This window comes from Anopheles ziemanni, chromosome 2, assembly GCF_943734765.1.
Source record: "Anopheles ziemanni chromosome 2, idAnoZiCoDA_A2_x.2, whole genome shotgun sequence".
Classification (NCBI taxonomy): Eukaryota; Metazoa; Arthropoda; class Insecta; order Diptera; family Culicidae; genus Anopheles; species Anopheles ziemanni.
In genome coordinates this window covers 67,930,022-67,951,925 of record NC_080705.1, presented here as the reverse complement: position 1 = coordinate 67,951,925, position 21,904 = coordinate 67,930,022, and the positions used below count along the sequence as shown (strand labels likewise).

The following is a 21,904-nucleotide window of genomic DNA, read 5'->3' as shown; positions in this document are numbered from 1 at the left end:
GTATACACACACGAAACCCACAAATCGTCCATCGGTGGTCGGATGCTCGGGCTCGGCAAAAGGAAAAGGTCAAGATCTGCACGAAACCGACCGGGCGCCAGCGTGGCTAGGCTGGTCCAAATAATCCGCCTCCTCGTCAGCGCCATCGTCATGATCATCATCATCTTTCGAGAGATAATCACAACCTTCGAGGGTACACACCGGCTTCATTCACTAAAATATGCTGTAGATCGGCTGCTGTAAATGTTTATCATAGCAAAACCCGGACCCGTTCCCCGGGGACCTTCGCATCGGTTCCAGCCAGGACGCGCTGAGGGAGGTGGAGGGGAGGAGCTCGCGTGAGCCAAACACACACCAAGGAGGGAGAGACTTTCCCGAGCTATTTGATAAACAGAGTTTTATAATTTATAACAAAATATAAATTGTTTATATAAAATTCCTCCCGCTTGACCACTGTTTGCATAAGCACACTCACCAGCTCACCTCCTTCCCTTCTCCAGTGGTGTTGGTGGTGGTGCCGCCCATCTGTGTGTTTGTGGGTTTTTATTCCCTCCACCCCTCCCATTATGTTATCGGTTCTCTAGACTCGACAAACTCTCCCCCCGGGGGGAAGGAATAGAAAACATCCCTTAAGCATCGCTGAACGTCTCCGGGGTTGACCACCGGATTTGGATGGATTTGTTTGGAGTGCGCCAAGGGTTCTCGGGATTAGGACCTCGCTTGGAACTTGGCCACTTACGCAACCTCAACAAGGCGGAAGGAGCGAGGCGATGCGTGGAAAGCGAAAGTGATGATACTTTCCCACTAGAAGGCGCGCGTGTAAACAGAAGGCGCCAAATACAATACGCTAAAATTGTTTGTAAACACGGCCACGTTGCGTATTTGTAAAATTTCCAAACATACATCTCCAAGTCCACTCCCGCGGGTGGGTAGAAAAAGGTGGCCCAAAAGGTGGTTTGTTGTGTCTGAACATATAATGTGTGTTTGCGTGTGTGTCTCTATGTGTTTATCATCACAATTATCCGGCCTTAACCGCTCGGATGTGTGTCTGTGTGTGTGTGTGTGGTTTTTTGGAGAAAGTCCGGCCGGTTTTAGGAAGGATCACTTCGCCAGTGTAAACTTCCACTGTTTAATTTTTGTGTTTAATGAACTTTAAATCGGAATGGCGGTGTGTGCGACCTTGCCCTTGATACTTGCGTTTCGGTTGGTTCTGGACCACGAACCACGAAGAAACTTTCATCGACTGTTTACAATGAAAATGTTGTATATTTTGTGCATGGCTCTATTATGTCAACAAGCGCGGGCAATACAAATCTCGCTTGTAAACTGCTCCAGGGCAACCAGGAAGAAACTATTTACAAACATACTTACATCGGCTGTTGAGGGCGGTAAAGTGGTTTCGCAAGCGGATAAACTGCGTTTATTTTTACCGAAAGAGTTGTTACGTTAAAGAATAGTAAATAAAAATTTTTCTAAAGGACCCTTAATAATTTGGGAAAACAGACTAAGCTCAAAAGAAACTAATGATAGAGAAGTAATAGTTTTCCAGGAAGAACAACTTTATTTATTGCTTAATTCCACCAAGGAGAAAACTGTACCGGTCGGCATAAATTGAGAAACAAAATGCTAATGGAAGTAAAGTAGAGCAAAAATTAGAGATCGATTTGGAGATCAAATGGATATTAATTGCATACTGTAAATTAGATTATGTAGAGATAGATCAATCTTCAGTTCAGTTTCCATCCGATGAAAATCCAAATCAAAGAAGTTAAACCTGGATCCGAATCCGATATTTTCGATCGAAACACTCCAATTACCACGCGGGACGAATTTTCCCTTAGAAGATGGACCAAAGCAATGAAACACGCTTGTACGTGGACGCGAGCACAATCCGGCGGGCACGTTTTGGGGACGTGCGAGAAAAATTGGACACTGAAAGCCAAAATGGAAAATAAATCATCCACCGCTACAGGCGGGAAAAGGGTAAAAGTCCTTTGATCTCTAGCCGGTTCCTTTCCTATCGTTGCCGCCTCTTTGGTCACGCAAACGATGCGGTTGGGGTTGGAAACCCAATGGCAACGGCAGGTTGGGCAAAGGTGGAGTGGAAAACCGGTGAATTGTGAAGGTGGCGAGAAAAGACCACAGGAGCCGTAGCAAACCGTGGTGATTTTCCCTCCGCTCTCGGAATCCATTAGGGCGTGGGGTTTTCTTTCACGGGGGCTATTTTTTCCTGGATCGAGGAAGAAAAATCAGTGGAAAACCGAGGCCTGTAGGCCATTCGGGCTAGTCGTTCCTGTTGGTGTTGCTATCCGGTTCCGATTATTAGCACCTCATGATCGTCGAAGGTGCGGGAAGCCAAAAACCAGAGCAAGCACGATCGGGCCGTTTTCCAACGGTTTGCCGGGTGTCTGGCGTTGACTTTTCTCCCGACCCCGGCCCTGCATGCGCTCGCTCGGGTAATTAGAACATCATCGGAAGTGCGGCGGATGTGTTGAATGATGATCGATCCGGAGCCAATCGATCCGGCCCGGGGATGGGGTTTGCCCGGAGTACGCCGCTGTGGTTTGTTTCAACTGGCGAATGTTTCAACTCTTTTCTCTTTAGTGCGTCGGTCTCCTGCCGATGGAAACGATTTCTATTTTCGTGCCCCCCATACACACACACGCATACACACACATACACATGGGTTCATTGGATCCTTACAGAAGTTGGGTAGCAACGTTAGCAAACGGAGAGTTGGTTCTTTGAAGGTGGGAAAAGTTTTCCCCCATCGGACAGGAAACGATAGTTGGAATCAAAATGGCGATCGCTGAAACTTGCGATCAAAAGAAAAACGTACCTCTTCCCTACACGACATAGTCTGTGCTTGGCATTCGGTGGGCATAATTTTCATTTAATCATTCGAAGTCGAACTGTCTGCCAACTCCATTCAACGTTCAATACGAATTGGACATTCTTCGTCAACTAACTGAAGAATGCAGCTCATCCCTTTAAACTCCAATTTCAACTCGCGGAAGTAAAATGACAATTAACAAAACAACGCAGACGAAAAAGAAAGATGGATAGAAAACCCCCCCGACGCGATTTATAGATTAATTAGTGTAAAAACATTAAAATGTCATAATTCCGAGCCAGCCATTGTTTACATCTTTGTGTACTAATTATACGCTTTGTTTACAACGATGCTGAGCGTATGCCGAAGCGTAAACAGAGCGGTCCCGCCGAGCGAGTGATGCGTTTTCCCGGGAAACCCGTAAAAAAGAAGGGAAAAAGGTTCATAGAAAACGCCTAGTATCGCGTCGTGCATCATCGAGCCAGAAAAATGTGTTCGATAGAGCCGCTTTAAGCGAAGGCAAAAGATTCGTTCAAAAAGCGACCCATGCTGCTTCTGATGAATGAAATGGTGATCGTGCATTGGGAAATCACTGCTGCATTTTCTTCTACCCCAAACTTTTGAGCCAGTTTGCAAAAGTTTCCGGGCACGGGTTTTTGCCTCCGAGTGAAAATGGCCACCCCACACTAAGTGCCCCATTTGGTCGAACAAATATTTTCCGAAACCCGTTCCATCTCTATCCCATCGAATGCCACCCAATAAACACCCTGCCAAACGAGGATTCCATTTGGATGCCGTCTCCATAACGTGCCCACTGCCTTTCCCCACCACCCGCTGGGCGGAAAAGCGCAAAGTTCCACGGAGCGTGCGGCTAAAAATAGTCAACCAAAGCGCTTCAGCTGGGATCGCGCGGTTTTGCTCGGTCCGGTTCCGCAACGCGCATTTCCCTAGCGGTGGGCAATCTCGAGGAAAATCGGGACGAAGACGTGCGCCCACGAGCTGGCCACCGAAACACCGAAACACTAATGACACAGGTAATGGTTCGGACCTGCGGAGAAAGATCTGACAGCCAATGAAAATTCCACTACAATTAGCTTGGCGTTCTTGCTGAACCTTCTAAAAATACGCCTTTCGTCGGAAACACGAGCAGAATCTTTACATTTGCTAATGGAGAGAGTTTTATCGTTAGAATATCTTAAAATTGCAGGCAAAACGGCCAACATTTTAAAATACGGTGTAAAATATTAATATATACTCTGTTAATATAACGATTGTCCTTCCGCAATACTTTTATGATGAAATAACAGCATCGAAAAATCATATTTCACCTTCAACAATTCATTAATGTTATGTAGAATAAAGCATTAATGTTATGCAGAATAAGCAGGCAAAAAACAATTCAAATAATCTCCAAAGAAAAACTTAAGGTTAATCATTTTGCCAACAACAGATCACATTTGTTAAATTGATCTTCTCTTGGATCAAACTTAACATATGTGAAACAAAAAACCCAGCCCACATGTTCAAGGATGGCACACTAGGAGGGAGATTTTCCTTCCCCTACCGTGCATTGTTTTCCCTCATTTTGGTTTCATTTTATTGAACCCGGTCCAATAAAATATATGTGCGACGTGCGTCTGCTCTATATCACCGGCAACGATCGATTATCGGTGGACGGGCCATCGACGGGCCAAAACCTCGAACCCGCCACGATCATTTTCTTCCCAATCTCCTCATTCTTCTGGTTTCTCCAAGCAGTCGGTATCGGTCCCGGCCGAAGCAGCAGTAGCGGCACAAGCCAAGTCCTTGGGGAGAAAACACACCAGGTTTGACCCCCACCGGGGAGACGCCTCGCTGGGGCATTGCGGGAAATTTATGCTGATGTGTCAGATGCGTGTCGATGCTTCCTGCCGAGCTGCCGTTTCGCGGACGAATGGCGTGGAGTAGTGCTGCCGTTTACTTTCTGGGCGTTCGAACCTTTTTGATAACCTGAGTACACCCCGCCTTACGTTGACGTCAGACAACCGGGAGGAGAAATAGGACATTACATTGGGAAGTAACTTTATGTTTCATATTGAACAACTAGTTTTAACCAATGAGGCTAATTTTCAATTCCATGGCGAACAATTAGCGATCGTGATGGAAGAATAAGATAGATTCCTTACGCACCTAATCGAACACTAGCGTGGGTGGTCGCCCATCGTCATCTTGAACATCGTGTAGCATCCGACAAGTTTGAAGCACACGTTACAACACCAACTTTTCTTTTCCAGCCCCGACGACGATCGGATGATCCCAGCTCGAAAAACCTTGACGCGACGCGGTTAGGGAAATCGATCGGTCGTTTGGCGGCTGTCAAACGATGATCTCTTCTGGCGGCCAAAGATGAAAGGACGTCGCAGCCGTCAGCCATGATCCCGCATGTGTGGCGAACACATTTAGCGACGGAACACAGTGAGCTCCGTCTGTTGAGCTAGTGGACTTTCGAAGGGCAGAGGCACGTAAATGGAGACAACTAAAAGGTTGGCTGACTGGAAAGAAAGTGTTGCGTACAAAGGCATGTCACTGGTGTTTCCCCTTCCTTCCATCTTTGCTCGCCACAAACGCAACCTTCGTCTAAGTTGCGCCTGATGCTCCTGCCAAACCTAACACAATCCCGGACGCCCGATCCATTTCAATTCCGTTTCGATACCGACAGATCGATTTTGAATCGTCCCGCGACGGTTATTTATTTGTACGAAGAACGTTTTTCTACCCAGGCGCCACGTGATCGTTTGTTGATGGGCCGTTTTCTTTTTTCCGTTTTCTCGCTAGATTTTTTGTTAATCTCTAAAACAAACTTCTACCAGTAGGGGTAGATCTTTTTGTTTCGGGCGCAACGTAGAATTGATTATCGATTGTTGTTTTCCTCTTTCCAAACTAATCCATTATTTCGGCGTTCTTTTATTATGCCTCATGAACACACGTATATTTTTTAATTTTTCCACCCAACCCCGAGCCAACATCAATCGACCGTTGTCGAGATATCTAGATATCATTAGAAATCATGTATAGTCATAAAATAACCCACTAAAACATAGTTTTAGAAATATATCTTTGAAGAAAACTCGAATAACAACACATAGTAAGAGAATAATAAGGACAACAGAAAGAATGGCTTCAGATTTTTGCAGATAGTGTAAGCAGATGGCTCAATCTACTTAATTACATTGATAGTATGAGCCCGTCTCGTATCAATATATTGACATATAGACACTGTCTGCTTGAGGAAGCGTGATACTGCTTCCTGCTGCTATTCGATTTGAATCAGTGCTTTCAGTAGCCAACGCTGAACTCAACCCATATTTTTTCAATGACTCGTCACTAATTACCATTTTTTATCCGCTACTTGACAGCTTCGGAACAGCCTTTCCAAAGAAACCACGATGGACCAGCTTGAGCTGACCACCCTGATCCAAGTGGGCAGGACCCTCAACAAATCCGCACTCGACACGAACCCGATCCGGCGTCAGCAAGTGCAAAGGGAAAGTGCATCCCGCGGAGCGCCGGTTGGCAAGTGCACCACGACGTCGTCCAGATGGGCGACACACAAACGGCGATCGATTACAAGGCAAAGAGGGTGAAAGAGAGTAAAATAGGTGCCCTAGAGGACACAACGATCGACCACGACGTCGACGACGACGACGACGAGGACGACGACGGGCTTGAAGTCGCGGCTGAGGATGACAACAAACCTGATGCTGCATATGACAAATTGATGGCACCATGTTGCCGGGTGTTGTCGGCGGTAAACTGTCGTGTTGCTTGTTTTTTATTGTTGGGCCACCAACCAAGAGTGTCATCTTTCGATGGATGAGTTTATTGCCTACAGAACCAGGTTGCACACATATGGCCATTTCGCATGTTCAGATGGTTCAGACAGAAAGTTTAATTCTCTTCATTGAACACGTTACCTTTACTCAACGTTATTAAGACCAATTTTTTATCATAATAATTGCATTTTTAAATAAAAATCTTTTTTTAGAATGTTAGCTTAATAAAATAAAGTGTTCTCAAACTTGAAGTTCATCTATTTTTTAAGTTGACGCTCATACAGTCACGTTTAAACACACTTTTATTACACTCCGCGTTATTTCCATCGCAGATAATTCTACAACTTACTTACTTGAACAAGAGGCCAAGACCAAGAACCGTGCGAGGTGCGGTTCTTTTTTTGTGAAATTCGAACACGGTCAATAAAATCGATTTTTGGAAGGAAAAAAACAAGCCATATCCAGCAGGATTACCAAATTCTAGAACCAAAGAACTACCCGAACCCCGAGGCAAAGTGCATCGAGGAAAAGAAGGAAAGGCAGGAGGCATGGTCTCTGGTTGCATCTCTGGACGACGGGGAACGGTTCTTGGCTCTTGTCGGTCATAAAACATGATCAAGCGGCTAGAGCGTTAGAGGATTTTCCTAGCTCATGCCGCCGTGTACAGGAAAAACACCGTGTAGAACCTAAACGGATCGGGTTGAGAGGGGGAAAATGGCCGGAGGAACATGTGTTTTGCTTCATGTTTGGACATTACCCGCTCTTTGCGCGGGCCTTACACCGTTCCCGACGAATTCGTGTTGCTTCCAGGAGCATTGTTTATACGCAATTCCATCGAAGGGCGCGCAAGATCCGTGGATACCCGGCGTTGTCGTTGGTAACGGGGTACTCGATGCCCATCGGCGGAATCATTGCTGTTCCCGGTGAGCCCATAGCTCCTGAGGAAGCCAGGAACTGTGAAGTGTCTCAAGTGCAGAAACTTTCGTGTCCCAGAAGCACACGTTTGTCAACGCTGTTCCCGGGCAGGACATTCAGGATTTCAAGTGATGCTTCACACGCGTCGCCGTACTGATAAGGAAAGAATTGCACCCCGTTCGCTATGGGAGTGTGTTCTTGGGCGTACCATCTCCAGCACAAAGTCATGCAGCCCGCTGGCAAAGGGCTCGATGGATGGCGGCCGTGGTTATGAATTATTGGATCACACCATGTGCAGTTGAATGTAAATATTTACATTAGGAGAAAACCTAACCTCTGGTACGCCGTGCGTCGGGACGCAGTCGAATTCCCGAGATGCACCAAGACAGTTTTACAGCCAGCCAGACTGCAACACTTTTGACGGTTTTGTGGCTTCCGCCAGAAGATCGGTCGGTCGCGCGGGAAACTGTAGAAACTGGCTACGCCAGCCCAGAGTTCGTTTTGGGGGCCAAGATCGTCGATTCTCCGGCGCAGACAGACACGCTGACAGCAGACGTTAGGGCATTTGATTCGACAGACAAGAATCGAGGTTGTAGGGCTCGTCGTCTCGATCGTATCTTACCTTAAAGCAGTCTTCAGTATCTTTGAGGTGAGGATTGATTTATAAGAAACATAACTCTGTCTTTCGAACCAGAAGCTGAGCGTGAGAGCCGTAATTAGTTCCCTATGTTCGAATATAATCTATCGAGATCGAAATAATCGATCAAATGAATGGTCATTTGGATAACTTTTAACAAGGCTATAACCATGATCGTGTAGGAATGGTTATAAGTCCCAACGATAGATTAATGTATGTTAGGACTAAAAAAATTCTTTCATATCCTCACATTTTAAGGATCTCCTTTTTATCTCTCTGCTCCTGGTTTGCTTCCTTCGATAACTAAAAACCTACCTAAGAACCGGAATCGACAGGAACATGCATCAAACGGTTGACCATTCCACTTGCTTCAGTACCGTTTGAGGAGCGCACGATTTTTGATTATTTGCTTTTCTCCTCCAGCATGCTGGTTCCCAATCGCGAAGAAGATTTCGGAGTGTTTATTTTTCTTGATTTCGATACAATCCTTCGCCACGAAGCGGACTGCGAGTACAGGGCACCGTGACGTGCACTCGCCCTTTGCATCGTCCCCAGAGCAGAGGGAATTGTTTTTTCGGTGCAGTTTTTTTGTTTAACGTCATTACCACCGAGATGTTTTTGAAACAATAAATATACTACCCTTTCTCGTGCGTCCCCTTTCTGTTGCTTGCACTCCGGTAATCATGCACGCAATGCACATGCACAAGAGCCGCATCAGCACATCATGGAAACATACGCGTCGAAGAATGGAAAGGAACGATAAAACAGTTCGTTACTTTTCGGCCACGATCGACCGAAAGGCGATTGTGTTGTGGGATCTTTTTATTACTTCTCCCTTCTAACTCCGGTCGGAGTATGGAACAACCCGTCCGCCTGTAAAAAATCTACCTCGCTTGCTGGATAATAAATAAATGTGTTTTCATTTCCGGAAACGATTCAACCTCGAGCAGACCTCCACGACAGCATGTGCCTGAGGTTGAGAGTTTGTCCTAACACTGCACCTTTATTGTATGGGGTAGTAAGTTTAGTGAATGAAAGAGATTTCTGCTTAAATGCGAAATGGAAAATAATATATTTCCATGTTTGACAATCCACCATGACTGTAAACGTACTATTTGGAACCTTTTTTTCATATAAAGAATTAAACAACTGCATAGGCTTATTTTCTTTTCATTCACTGCTTAATTTTGTATTATTACCAATAATTGTACTGATTTTACTTCGGAAAAAATGTTACGATTCAAACGTAACGACATATTCAAAATCAATATTTATCAACAGCCACAGTATTTTTCACGGTCACTGAATCGGTAATGAACCGGTATTTACACCGCGAATGTCACTTTGTGACACACGACCGAGACGAGAAAAAACAATAAAAGATGGTTTAAATGTAGTAGAATACTATCCACAAAGTTGCGCGTCTTGAATAGTCCATTCATTTGAGGGGTCATTTGTCACAATCGGTTAAGGAATTTAAAAGTTATTTGCAAATTAGCATTTGTCGCCTGAATTGCAAATCAAGCTGCTATCTCTTTCCCACACAAGCTATCAAAGAGCTGCTCGAAAGCAGGTCGGAATTTTCGAGCAGTTCAATTGCGACCTGTAACTTGAGTACACTAAGATAAAACCAATTGTCTTTAGATCGACTCGTTACTTGTCTAATTTGACTCACCTCGTGTCTTGAGCGAGTCACATAAAATTCAAATACAATACGGATCAAGTCAGAATCGAATGGAATCGAGTTCCGAACGAACAAAGCTGATCTGTCAAATGGGACTCAATCCTTTGGAATCCGTCAAGGGATGGAATCTTCATGTCTTCCAAATCCCGATTCTGCCAACACTAAACACTAAAGCAGTTCAATTCCGACTCGCGCGTCACGAACAGCGTCGTCGTCGTGTTCCAGACATTTTTTAGGATCTGTTCATTTGCGCTGCTGTCAGCGGACTTGTGGAATGTATTTTTGATGTGAATTATCAGTTTCGTTACGTGCCGCGTGTGATCGACGTAGCGCTAGCAGCGCATTCCGGTTCAAGGTAGCAGCGTGCAGTTTTTGCTTCATTCGAGAAAAGCAGCAGAAAAACAACACCACGATCCACTGCGACGCGGCGTCCCCTGGAAAACTCGGACGCGAAGAACGCCCTTCATTTTTACCAGCACCGTGCAACAAGTGGCCGTCGAAGAGCTAGTTTTCCGTCCGGGAGCTGCGGTTTTCCACCAGTTGTGTTATTCGTTTTTGGTGACGAAACTAGCGTCGAGCGAAAGAAAGTGTGCAGTGGGAAACGGAAAGAAGCGTAGCATCAGCATCATCCAAACGGTCGTGCGGCAGACGCAGCGGTGGTAGTGGGGGGAGAAAGAAAAAGTGCTGAATTTTGGTAGCCGTTTTCCATCGGAAGAAAAAAGAAAAAGTGAAATCATTGCAATAGTGGTGCGGGTGGTGCGAGTGTGTTTTTCAGTTTTCCATTTGTCCCACCGTGCGCGGGGTAATGTGTGGCAGCGCGCTGGTGTAGAAGATCCGCTGGGAAAGTGGATTCCTCCGACAAGCAGAGCAGAGCAGTGAAGAAGTGAAGTGAAAAGGCGAAAAGCGCGACCGAATAGCACGGGGCAGCCATTCAAATCAAGTCAAAATGGGCTGTGCCGTCAGCAGAGATAAGGAAGCCATCGAGCGGTCGAAGAATATTGACCGTGCGTTGCGTGCCGACGGTGAACGGGCGGCTAGTGAGGTGAAGCTGCTGCTGCTAGGTAAATGTTTAACGCAATATTCCACCAGCAAATCCCGAGCATCTTTGTCGGCTTTCAGTTTTCCAGGAAAAATGAAGCGTTTGATCATCCAAATCCGTTGTGTACCCGGTAACCGGTTCGATGACCTTGACCAGATCAAACACAAACGTTCGAATCGGTTATAACCGTTGGTTTTATGGGTGTAGCGAGGTGAAAGAAGGGAGGAGTTCGAAAAAGATATTCGAACATGACGACAAGCACGTCAAGATGTTTAAATGGCAGGTTGCAGGATGATGACGTTTTAATTGAACTGTTAGCTGATAATGAAAATTAAAAAACATGATTCTATTGAAAACTATCGGAAAGGAGTGAGCTCACAATTTTGCCAACATTGAACAAGATCAAAAGAAACCCTATAGACGCTGCCCATTTTTGTTGGATATATCCCAAACCCTGGAGCTTCTCTTGCGTATGACGCAGGCAGACAATGTAAACAATTAAAAGCAACGAACAAGAGAAAACCCGTTCAGGCATAAATCTCAAGCAAACCAATTGGCTGCCCACTTTTTCCCCAACATCAATAGCAGACATTTCGACAAACATTACGTCCAACAAAAATGGCTGTAGTTACCCATTTGTTTTTCGTTTGCCTGCCGGTGGGCCCTCCCGCACGACCGGTGTGTTTACATAAACTACTGGACGGAAATAGCAGCAGTTAGTCTCGATCGTAAAAAGAAAATACTCTCATTACGCGCGGGGAGAAGCGCTCCAATTTCCCGACCGTCCCGTCAGCTTCTTCGATTAAACGCAGCAGGCCCCCACTGGGGTTTTGACGATTCCAGTAAATCCCATCGCAAGAAATGCTCGCTTCACTCAATCCGATCTTATTTCGTCCTCCCAACCACCGGGGGCACAATCGATCCGATTGTACGCAAATCGCACGGAGGAACGTTGCCAGTGAAGCATCATGTGGAGCATGTCGCCGTGGTCACAGCAGCATAAGAACGACGTGTTGCACCCATTTGGTTGCCCTTCAGATCGGCCACTTTTCATTCCCGAGCGAAGTGAAGATGATTAATACTACCGATAAATACCACTGCCAGCAAATTCTCCCGAGCAGCCGTATGAGTAATGGAGCCGTTGGTCAAACACGCAAAGTTTCCTCCGTAGATGATCGTGGTAGTGTGGTGCCATATGGGAAGGAGGAAAAAAGACACACCAGGGGGATGATGCAGGAAGATGATAATTGCAAACAAGAGCAAAGGGAGGAAGTGTAGCAGTAACAGAAAAAACGGAACCGGATAGTATTCGCGTGGGCCACCAATCACCCAAATGAATTGCGCCCATTATTTGACCCATACGCATGTAGCGTGTGCATGGTCCATAATTCCGGGGAAGAAAGAAAACTTACTTCATCTTCATCGTCTTCTCGCGCCCATCGGACACGGAACGCATGTAAAGAAGCAGCTTCTGAACATTAAAAAAAAAACAACATCACGCCAGGTCAAGGCAGGGTGGGCGCAAAAACCTGAAACTTCCGAAACGGCTTCCCTTTTTCGTGCCCCGCCAGGGAGACGAGAAGCAGGGTTGTTTCGAAATCTTGTTTTTTCGCGTTTGTCTGGTGGCGGTCCGGTCGGCCGGAGAAGAAAGGAAGTTAGGAAAAAAGCCACCCGGTGTGAACGCACATTAGAGCAACAACGGAAAACATACTGACCGACTATATGATGAAATCTCCCCGAGGGGGCGAATCGGGGCGAGTTCGAGATCGATCAAGAGCGACGACTTGTGTGTGTGCCGCAAAGCTGATCGTTGCGATCCGATCTTCGCTAACGTTTGATTTCTTTTTGAACATCGGTAAGAAAGTTGCAAAAAACAGAAACATCTGAATTGTCAGATTTATGTAGGCGAAAGGAAAACTGCTATACACTCGCCGGCAAAAGTGAACGGGATCGCCACAAGAAAACTAATACTTTTTCCGAGAGTAGCAGAAATCCCAGAATGTGATCGTCGATCGTGCGTGGGAAAAGGTGGGAAAAATGGGGGAGTATAACAACATGCAATCTATTTTCGTATTCGCTCAATTCGATCGGCGATGGATTTGTTGTTGATCAAATAACTTCTCAATCAGCAAGTGCAGACTTTTGCTTACTTCTCAGTTGCAATACTCAATGGCGAAAACAGCGAATCAGCTGGAAAGATGGTGCCAAAATATTATCCCACTACGTCCGAGGAAGTAGCTTGCTTGCCAGAGAAGAACGATGGGTTGGGATCTCTGAATGTTCTGGAAAATTCCCGTCGTCTGCCCTAAGTGGGAACCGAGAAAGGCAACAGCTATCGGTTGCCACATAAGGATCGAACGAAGAGTCTTCGCTGAGAACTAGTTGGACAACTCTTGCTATTTCCTTTTGCTTTTATATGGAATAACCTTTAGATGCCTACATTGCAAAAACCACTTGTTTTGTTGTACTATTTAATTTAAATAATCCAGATCACTGCAAAGGAAAGCTCGCACCGAACCGGTTAAATTTTAACCGGACTCTTTAGATGTCTACATTGGCGCTAATAAAACCGCACCCATTCATTCATGGGTTTACTGCAGATGCAGATGCCCCGGCAAAGCAAGAAGAGTCGAGAAGTGTTTATTCGATTAAAAACTTGGCTCATTTACTCCCCGTTGCTGCGAGTAGTCCCCTGACTGGCCAATGATGGTGAAAAATGGCGTGTTCCATTCGTCGATAGAAGCTAACGGTGTAATCAAACGCACGTCTGCTTGCAGTTCTGCAATAGTTCTGTCGTTCGGGGGAAAAAAAGGAAAACACCACTCAATGCATCGTGTCGAGGCTCAAGAGTGCGGGCGGATGTCAGTGGCGCCTCCAAGGTCCGTCTGTTTGCTGGCACGGAAGATGAATCAGCTTCTGCGAAGTGGGGAGATACAGAAGATCATACACCATACAGTTCTCCATATTGGCGCAGTAACGTGTACGCGGATGGGTGTGGATTTCCCCTCCCCCCTCTTGGCGTTCACCAATTGTTGAGCAAATAAAGAGGAAAACTACATTTCATTCATGAAACCGTAGCCGGTCCGGCAAAGGGTCGTAACGGGTGCCACCAATTAGCATGACTAATTCGCATGTCTTTGGGAAGCGTGTCTTACACCGGGGGAAGTTTTCAGTGCCTCCGGACACAAAGCAATGTGTGTTATCTTTTCCCAGATGAAAAGATGCCACATGTCAGAGGAATAGAGGACAGGTTTCTCTTTAATTTAGCGACTCGGAATGTGTCATTGATTTTTATTACTTAAGCCATCACCCTCCGTAAGAATGAAGGCCGATGTCAGATTGAATTTCAAGGGTTTTTAAAAAATACGTAGAACTAGTTTTCAGTTGTTGACCTTGCGTAGTTTCCCCGCCACAAAATAACGTGACCAGTTCGCCGCTTTTCTTGGCGTCATCAAGTTAACCATTTTCCCTCCCCGCCGGTGATTGCCAACTTCTATCGCACGTCAAACCGTCGATCAATCAGCTCGAGCTCAATAATCGTTAAACAAAAATCAACGCTAGAAAAACACCCGACCGACGACCATTCCAGCAAAGGCCTCAACTAACCGTTCTATATGTTGACAAACTCGGGCACGTTTTTCCGTTTCTCCACGGGAAAAAAAGGGGTTGTAAGGGTGGGGGACGGTTTGTACTCAATTAACCTACAATACGACCGAACAGACTTTTAATTGAGCATATGCACGGACACACGCATTCACACACATAGAAATCTACACCTTAGGGGACCTCTCGGACAGTGTGACCCCCCGAGGGCACACACGGTTCTAATTTAGACAAATTGAATCACCAACACCTCGCTTTCCAACGTGTCGATCGGCGGATGACAACGATCGCCAATGGACAATCGATTTTTGTTGTCGAGAACATTTGGAAAATAAGCGAAAACTTGTAGTTGCTCACTGGCGTATAAAGCTTCATAGGTTTTTTCTTCAGACGAGGATGCGTTACGTAAAGAATCCCCTTTGCTTTTCGTCGCTTAGTCGAACAACTTTGCCGTGTAGACATGACGTGAACGCACACAATCTCTGTCATATAACGGCGCTGTGGTGCAGCGTTTTGATGTGTTTTTTTTCCCTGTATTTTCGTCATATTCTCGTACCGATGTCACATTAAATGACATCATCATCGTCGACGCGATAATCGTATCACACCAGTTGCCTCGAGGAGGGTTGAGTCGCCGTTTGCCTCCACTACTTTACGGTTTCCCGCACCCCACCGCCCGGGGTACCGGTTGCATTCTTTGCCCCTGTACACCACCAAGATTGTGCCATTAAATGCGACCTCGCGACGCTTCTTGATACCACCGGCAACCCCTTGGAGATGCTAGAAATGGGGAAAAAACGCACCCAGAGCGGCGGGGTTGGTAATTGGAGCATTTGTTGTTAAATGTATTGCGGTCAGGAATTAAATATTTCATTTTGCACAGTCATAACAAAAAATTAAATTGAATGTTGCGGTTGTGGAACGAAATTGTTTTACTCTCGATTCTCATTAGAAAACTCGGTTCTCATTTCGCAGAATGGAGTTACAAAATAGACAACAAAAATTATCGGTTAAGAAATTTAAATACCGTTCTGTCCTTCTGAAAACCCCTGAAACGGGGCCCGTCCGTAGCAATGAGTCACACGAAGCAGCAACATTGAATGTTGTACAAACAAGGCTGCGTTTGCGAACTTATCTTCGAGGTTTTTTTCCATTATGACCCTTTGTTGATCCGATAACGATAACAAATATCTATGTTTCCTCAAGTGTTCCTTAGAGTCCAGCGTGGTGTTCTACAAGGTATGAAGAGAAAAGTGACGTCGTTGGCTCAATTTAATCGTGACTTCCATAAAATCTCTCGTTGCATTCACAGACATAAAAGTTTACTTTTGTATATCTTTGCTAAAATACACCCGTTGCCAATAAATGTTTGCTCGAAAGCAGATGGTGTTGTCTTTAAGGCACCTAGCTTTAAAATAGCTTATCAGTTTTTTGTCTCACGAAAATAATTGTTGTTTTCCTAGATACTACTCCTTAGCAATAATTAACATTAATTCATTTATGCTTTAACACTAACTTGTGCCTATTATCATGGTTTTTTACTGATTTGTTTGTTTACCACCGCTGCTGTATATTTTTCAAATATTGGTCAGTACCAAACTTTAAATTATTAATAAATTTTACCTCATTTCTTTTTTGTGGGCAATTTAAAAACATAATTTTTTAATAAAATACTCTTCATATTTGGAATCATTCTAAATTGCCAATGTTTTAGATCAGCAATTGCCAATTGTAATCAGCAGACAAAACCAGAACAACACCAGATGCTTTGCAATTTGTCGAGTACCTTAAAAACAAGCTTTCGATTAATAATCCAACCAGTTTTATGTGCTTTCAGTTAAACATTTGTTTCTTTATCTTATTTATCTTGTATCCTAAGTTGTTTGAGAACCTAAAATTATTCACTCTCTTACTTAACGTCCCTCACCAGAACACGCCCGCCAAACAGTTGGATCTCTGTATTCTTGCAAAAATCGAACACTCCCAAAAACCCTACTATTGATCGAGCATATAGTTTAACCGTCCGTCCCTCAGGTTACCCAATGGGGGCAATTTCGTTTGTGGATCCGCATAGTAACAAACATTTGCAACCGAAACGGAATGGCGTGACGAGACGAAATTGAAACACCAGCTCGTCCATTTCATCCAGCAAAAGATCATTACTTAATGTCGAATGAATTACTTTCGTTTTTCCCTCGGCGGCGGCCCTATACATATAATTTCCCAAATGGTTCCCGACTCATACACGCCGTTATGTGTGCACCACGACCATGTTGACCATCGAAATATGTATGGCGGCGTTGTGCAAACCGAATTGCACCATTGCTCCATTTTTTGCCACTTGTTTGCCTAAAAGCAAGCAAAGCGTTTTTATTCTGCACGTGCATGAGCGCAAACGTTTCCATCTGGTTATTTTTGAAAAAGGAAATCTTGCATATTGGTTTTTGTTTTAGAGCAAAAACATTTCGTTCGTTGATCTTCCTGTGATGAAACATGTGTAGACATCCTCCGAAAGATCTATTTTTTCATACGGCTCTGCTTTCATTCCCTACTTCCGATAATCCGGAACCATTGATGTATGGTTTGCCTACACGAGGAAAAGGGCGATTATTCTCTCAATCTCGGAACATAACGAAGGCACCAGCTCTTGTAGTGTGATGTCGTGAAGCAGTGATCGATCGCTCAACCGAAAGATGGAAGGCGTCATTTTCACCTACATACACTTCCTTTTTTACCCACGGATATTTGAAACGAAGCTGCCTCCATTGTGGCAGTTTAGATCGACAACTGATGAAAGACGTCAACACATGTTGAAATAGATAAGGGAAAAACGGTCGATTTTCCGTATCGCATCCGATGAACTCGCAGGTCAGAGTGAAACAAATAAACAGAAAAACCAACCAACGTCGAAAATGTGTGAACTGCCGATGGAAACCACCGATAACCGATATTGACCCATCGTCGACAGTCGTTCGGGGCTGCTGTTTGACGTTGATTTTGATTATCTTACACGCTAGTGCTGATACCAGGTATCGATGGCCGGTTCGGGGAAAATTTGGGGCGTTGCTTATCTCCGTGAAATAATTCAACGAATGTTGTTAGTATTCGTCTACTGAAAGAAAGTGGACTGTCTGGGCTCTTACTTTGTTACTTAGCAAAAAGGTTTCGTTCCACAAGAGTGATTACAAAACTGACACATTTAATAGACCGATTAGGTTGCATACTTTCATCTACACACGCAACCCCAATGTCCCATGTTGATATATTCGTACAAATGTTGCGAAATTAATCACCCCCTAAACTGACAACGAATAAGTACTAACCATTGGGGTAAAACCAACACTTAATCACCCACTCTCACCCGAAGGAAAAGAAAAAGTGTTTGCCATCGATGCGGTACGTTTTCCGTTATCTTACGAGACCAGTCATTCTCCGCACTTTAAGCTGCTAGAACCGATTGAAACACCTCCCCGGGAAATGGGAGAGGACGGTAGTAAGGATGGCCATAATGACCTTTGCCCACAATGGCACATTAGTAGCTGCTTTATGCCACTGAATTAGACAGCGGAAGGCACGTTGGCTAAAGCCAAAAAAGTGGTTTATACGTTTTTGCAATCGATCACTTTAGGAGATTCTTTCTTTTGCTTACTGTGGTTCCAATTTCTTAGTTCACACATCACGTACATTTCGTTTGCGATGGACAAACATTTCACTTACCACAAAAAAAAAAAACATTTGGAAAGTTTTTGAAAATATGTGTTCGATCAAATTGCTTAATTTGCGAAGTTAATCTTTTCAAGAAGGTACCTCTAGGGAATGTTTCGAACTTAGTTTTTTTTTCTAAGTCGACGTTGTATAAATTTCCTAACATTGAGAATGTTAGGACTGAAATAAGTATAATGTGCCTTTTTAGGATCTTTTGCATCATGTGGTTGAATATCTCTTCTATGATGTTGGATTATCTCATCACGCTACTGAAACTTTAGGGGTTCGATCCGTTTTTACTAAGCTTAGGTCTTATATTGATCTTGTAACTCTATTGACCAGAAAAGGTCTCCGGATTTATGGCGCATGCCGGCAGAGAGTCCTTGGACTTCACTTGCACCCGCTGTCAATTACTCGCCGTGGCGGTTCAAGATGGAACAGCCTAGAAGAAGAATGTAGCTCAATCCGATCTTACATTCTTTCCCTGCACTCATTCTCTCATCTTGCCAACCGAACAGCAAGAATCACATGATTCATCAGTTTCTCGGCTGGTTGAGAAGAAAGAAAAAAAGCACGACTCCGCGCCAATCTTACGCGATTGACCAGCGCGTCGCCGCCTCTTGACATAAAGGGAGATCAAATTTATTCATCTTTACGCGCCGCAGAGGCCAGAGAGAACGCTTCAATTAGTCGCCGACAAGACCGACAAGAGTGGTGGAGCAACGAGAACTTTGTTGTGAAATGAAAGCCATTGCTGCTATCAGTAATTAATCTGCCTTTTATACGAATTAACATTTCTCGCCTTTTTTTCTCTCTCCCTTTGTTTCTAGGTGCCGGTGAATCGGGAAAATCGACGATCGTCAAACAGATGAAAATCATCCACGAAACTGGCTACTCGCAGGAAGAGTGCGAACAGTACCGGCCGGTCGTGTACAGCAACACCATACAGAGCCTGATGGCGATCATCCGCGCGATGGGCCAGCTGCGGATCGACTTTGCCGACCCGAGCAAGACCGACATCGCACGCCAGTTCTTCACGTACGCGTCCGCCACCGAGGAGGGCGAGCTGACGCCCGAGCTCGTCTCGCTGATGAAAAAGCTCTGGACGGACCCGGGCGTCCAGCTGTGCTTCTCCCGGTCGCGCGAGTACCAGCTGAACGATTCGGCCGCCTACTACCTGAACTCGCTCGACCGCATCTCCCAGCCGCACTACATCCCGACGCAGCAGGACGTGCTGAGGACGCGCGTCAAGACTACCGGCATCGTCGAGACGCACTTTAGCTTTAAGGCCATACATTTCAAGTACGTGCACATTTAGATCCTTTCAGACGGGGAATTTAACTAGCAAAACAGGGGAGAGGTTAATGACAAATTCGATGCGATAATGACCTTTGGCACTAACACGATCAGTAAAACCGAAAATAATATTGATTAAACTTCAAACAAAACATTACGACAATTTAAAGACTCGACTTTAAGAGAATGTAACGTTGCTTATCTACATGTTCCTTCTCTTTATGTTGCTCTGACAGAATGTTTGATGTTGGAGGTCAGCGATCGGAGCGTAAGAAGTGGATCCACTGCTTCGAAGGTGTGACGGCTATCATCTTTTGTGTCGCACTGTCTGGTAGGTTGAGAAGCATTACCAAACTCCATACAAAATACCTCTATGGATTGTGCATTTATATTCCTTTTCCTCCCTCAGGATACGATCTGGTGTTGGCCGAGGATGAGGAGATGAACCGCATGATCGAATCGATGAAGCTGTTCGACTCGATATGCAACTCGAAGTGGTTCGTGGAAACGTCCATCATTCTGTTCTTGAACAAGAAGGACCTGTTCGAGGAGAAAATCGTCCGATCGCCGTTGACGATCTGTTTCACCGAGTACGCCGGTAGGGAATTGAAACGATTGTCCCCCCTTACAAAACGCTTACATTTTCTTCCTCCTTCCTTATTGTATGTCCGCACCATCAGGTTCCAATACGTACGAGGAGGCCTCCAGCTACATTCGGATGAAGTTCGAGAACCTAAACAGACGAAAAGATCAGAAAGAAATCTACACCCACCTCACGTGCGCCACCGACACCAGCAACATCCAGTTCGTGTTCGATGCCGTCTCGGATGTGATTATCAAGAACAACCTGAAGGACTGCGGGTTGTTTTAAGGTGTCAATGCTAGCTGCAGCAAGCTTCCATTTGCCAACGATATAAAACCGAGGTGAAAGTGAAGAGATGGGGGAAGAGCAAAACCCCACAAACGCAGCAACATATAGCGATGGCAGCTACAAATTGCGTGACCGTCGCCCCACGGGCGCACAAAGTGACAGGCAGACCCGGATGCCCTATCAGATTGGTGCCGGCCGTTATGCGTGTTATACCTACTTATACGTTAGTGCTATTAATTATGTTTAGTTCAACTACTATCGTGAACATTCTACGATCCTTCAGTACGCTCTACTTGCTCGGAGGTAATCCATATTGGTAGCTTTTACCCATTTTTCCACATTTGTGACACTACGAGGTGTCACAAAAAGGATTGAAAACTAGTTAGCCCCTACGGAAAGAAAAAAAAAACCCTTAAGCAGTAGCTGCCAATATCATTTTCCCTGGAAAGGCACGGAATGGGGTTTGCTAACGGAGGTGCTCCATTTTCTACAACGTACATGACCCAATGGAGTACATGACCCCATGGCACCAACACATGGTTGCAATGAAATGTGGGATGAATCACTTAAATTCTCTTCAACGCAACACTTTCCTAGACGTTTCGTTTTCTCCTCATCGTTGCTCTAGTTTAGTGTAGGTAAACAAACATAGATTAAGTAAAACAAAATATGCCCCGTGTATGTGCGTGTGAGGATCGGTAAAGCAAAGGTTTAGCAAAAAAAAAATAGTTAATAAGGAAATGAACGGAGAGTACGAGGGTGACAGAGGAAATGAAGTTTGATATCGCAAACGGAAGGAGGTTATAGGGATGGTTTTTATCCATGCGCAAAGAAGGGAGACTTGCTTTCTGGAGGGTAAGCAAAAAGTTTATTCTTCTCCGAAGCAACCAGAGGGTGAATGGACTTTAAACCAACATGTCCGTAAGCTTCAGTACGCGCAAGGCTTAAAAAAAAGAAAATTTAAGAGCTTTCCAGTAACGAGAACATTCTCTAGCCGTACATGGCAAAACAAAACCGGTAAAGAAAACCATAAAACGTACAACTCTAAACCAGAGTTAGGTTGAGCACGAACAATCTAACGACGATGTTGCTAGTTACAAATCTTTAAAAAATCCAACATAAACATCCCTCCCTTTCTTGTACACCATTAGGGTGCTTGAACATAAATTGTTGTTTGAGTCAAGGTAATACTTGAAAAGGGGAATGCGAGAGGTCATGTTATTGGTATACCACAAATCAATCATGATTCAATTCAATTACAGAATTGCAGGATAGGGAAAGCATTGAATGGAACATTCGGTAAGCAATTTTATTTCCTAACTAAATTTATAGATCACTTTTCCTTTGTATGTTTCGGGAGTAAATTTTAATTTTGCTATTTATTTACATTCATCAAAAATTTATTTTGCGTCATGGAGCAACGACTTTACTTTAATTTTATTTACAATCCTCATGACGAGAAAGGCACAGCGAGGCAAATATTGTTTCCGAGCAATTTGGGGTTCTATT

General features: G+C 44.7%; 1 protein-coding gene across 1 annotated transcript; it reads left to right on the top strand.

Annotated features, from left to right (window-relative positions):
- The first annotated feature begins 10,121 nt into the window (after nt 1–10,121).
- LOC131282412 (G protein alpha i subunit) lies at nt 10,122–20,443 on the top strand. The gene is made up of 5 exons (XM_058311867.1): nt 10,122–10,942; nt 19,059–19,530; nt 19,761–19,855; nt 19,934–20,122; nt 20,205–20,443. Exons 1-5 carry the CDS (start codon nt 10,828–10,830, stop codon nt 20,393–20,395), a joined length of 1,062 nt encoding a protein of 353 aa, XP_058167850.1. The 5' UTR covers nt 10,122–10,827; the 3' UTR covers nt 20,396–20,443.
- Nucleotides 20,444–21,904: the final 1,461 nt, after the last annotated feature.

Coding starts and splice junctions, on each gene's coding strand:
- LOC131282412 (XM_058311867.1), top strand. CDS start 10,828: ATGGGCTGTGCCGTCAGCAGAGATAAGGAAGCCATCGAGCGGTCGAAG. Junction 19,531..19,760: donor TTTAAGGCCATACATTTCAA/GTACGTGCACAT, acceptor TTGCTCTGACAG/AATGTTTGATGTTGGAGGTC. Junction 20,123..20,204: donor CTGTTTCACCGAGTACGCCG/GTAGGGAATTGA, acceptor CCGCACCATCAG/GTTCCAATACGTACGAGGAG.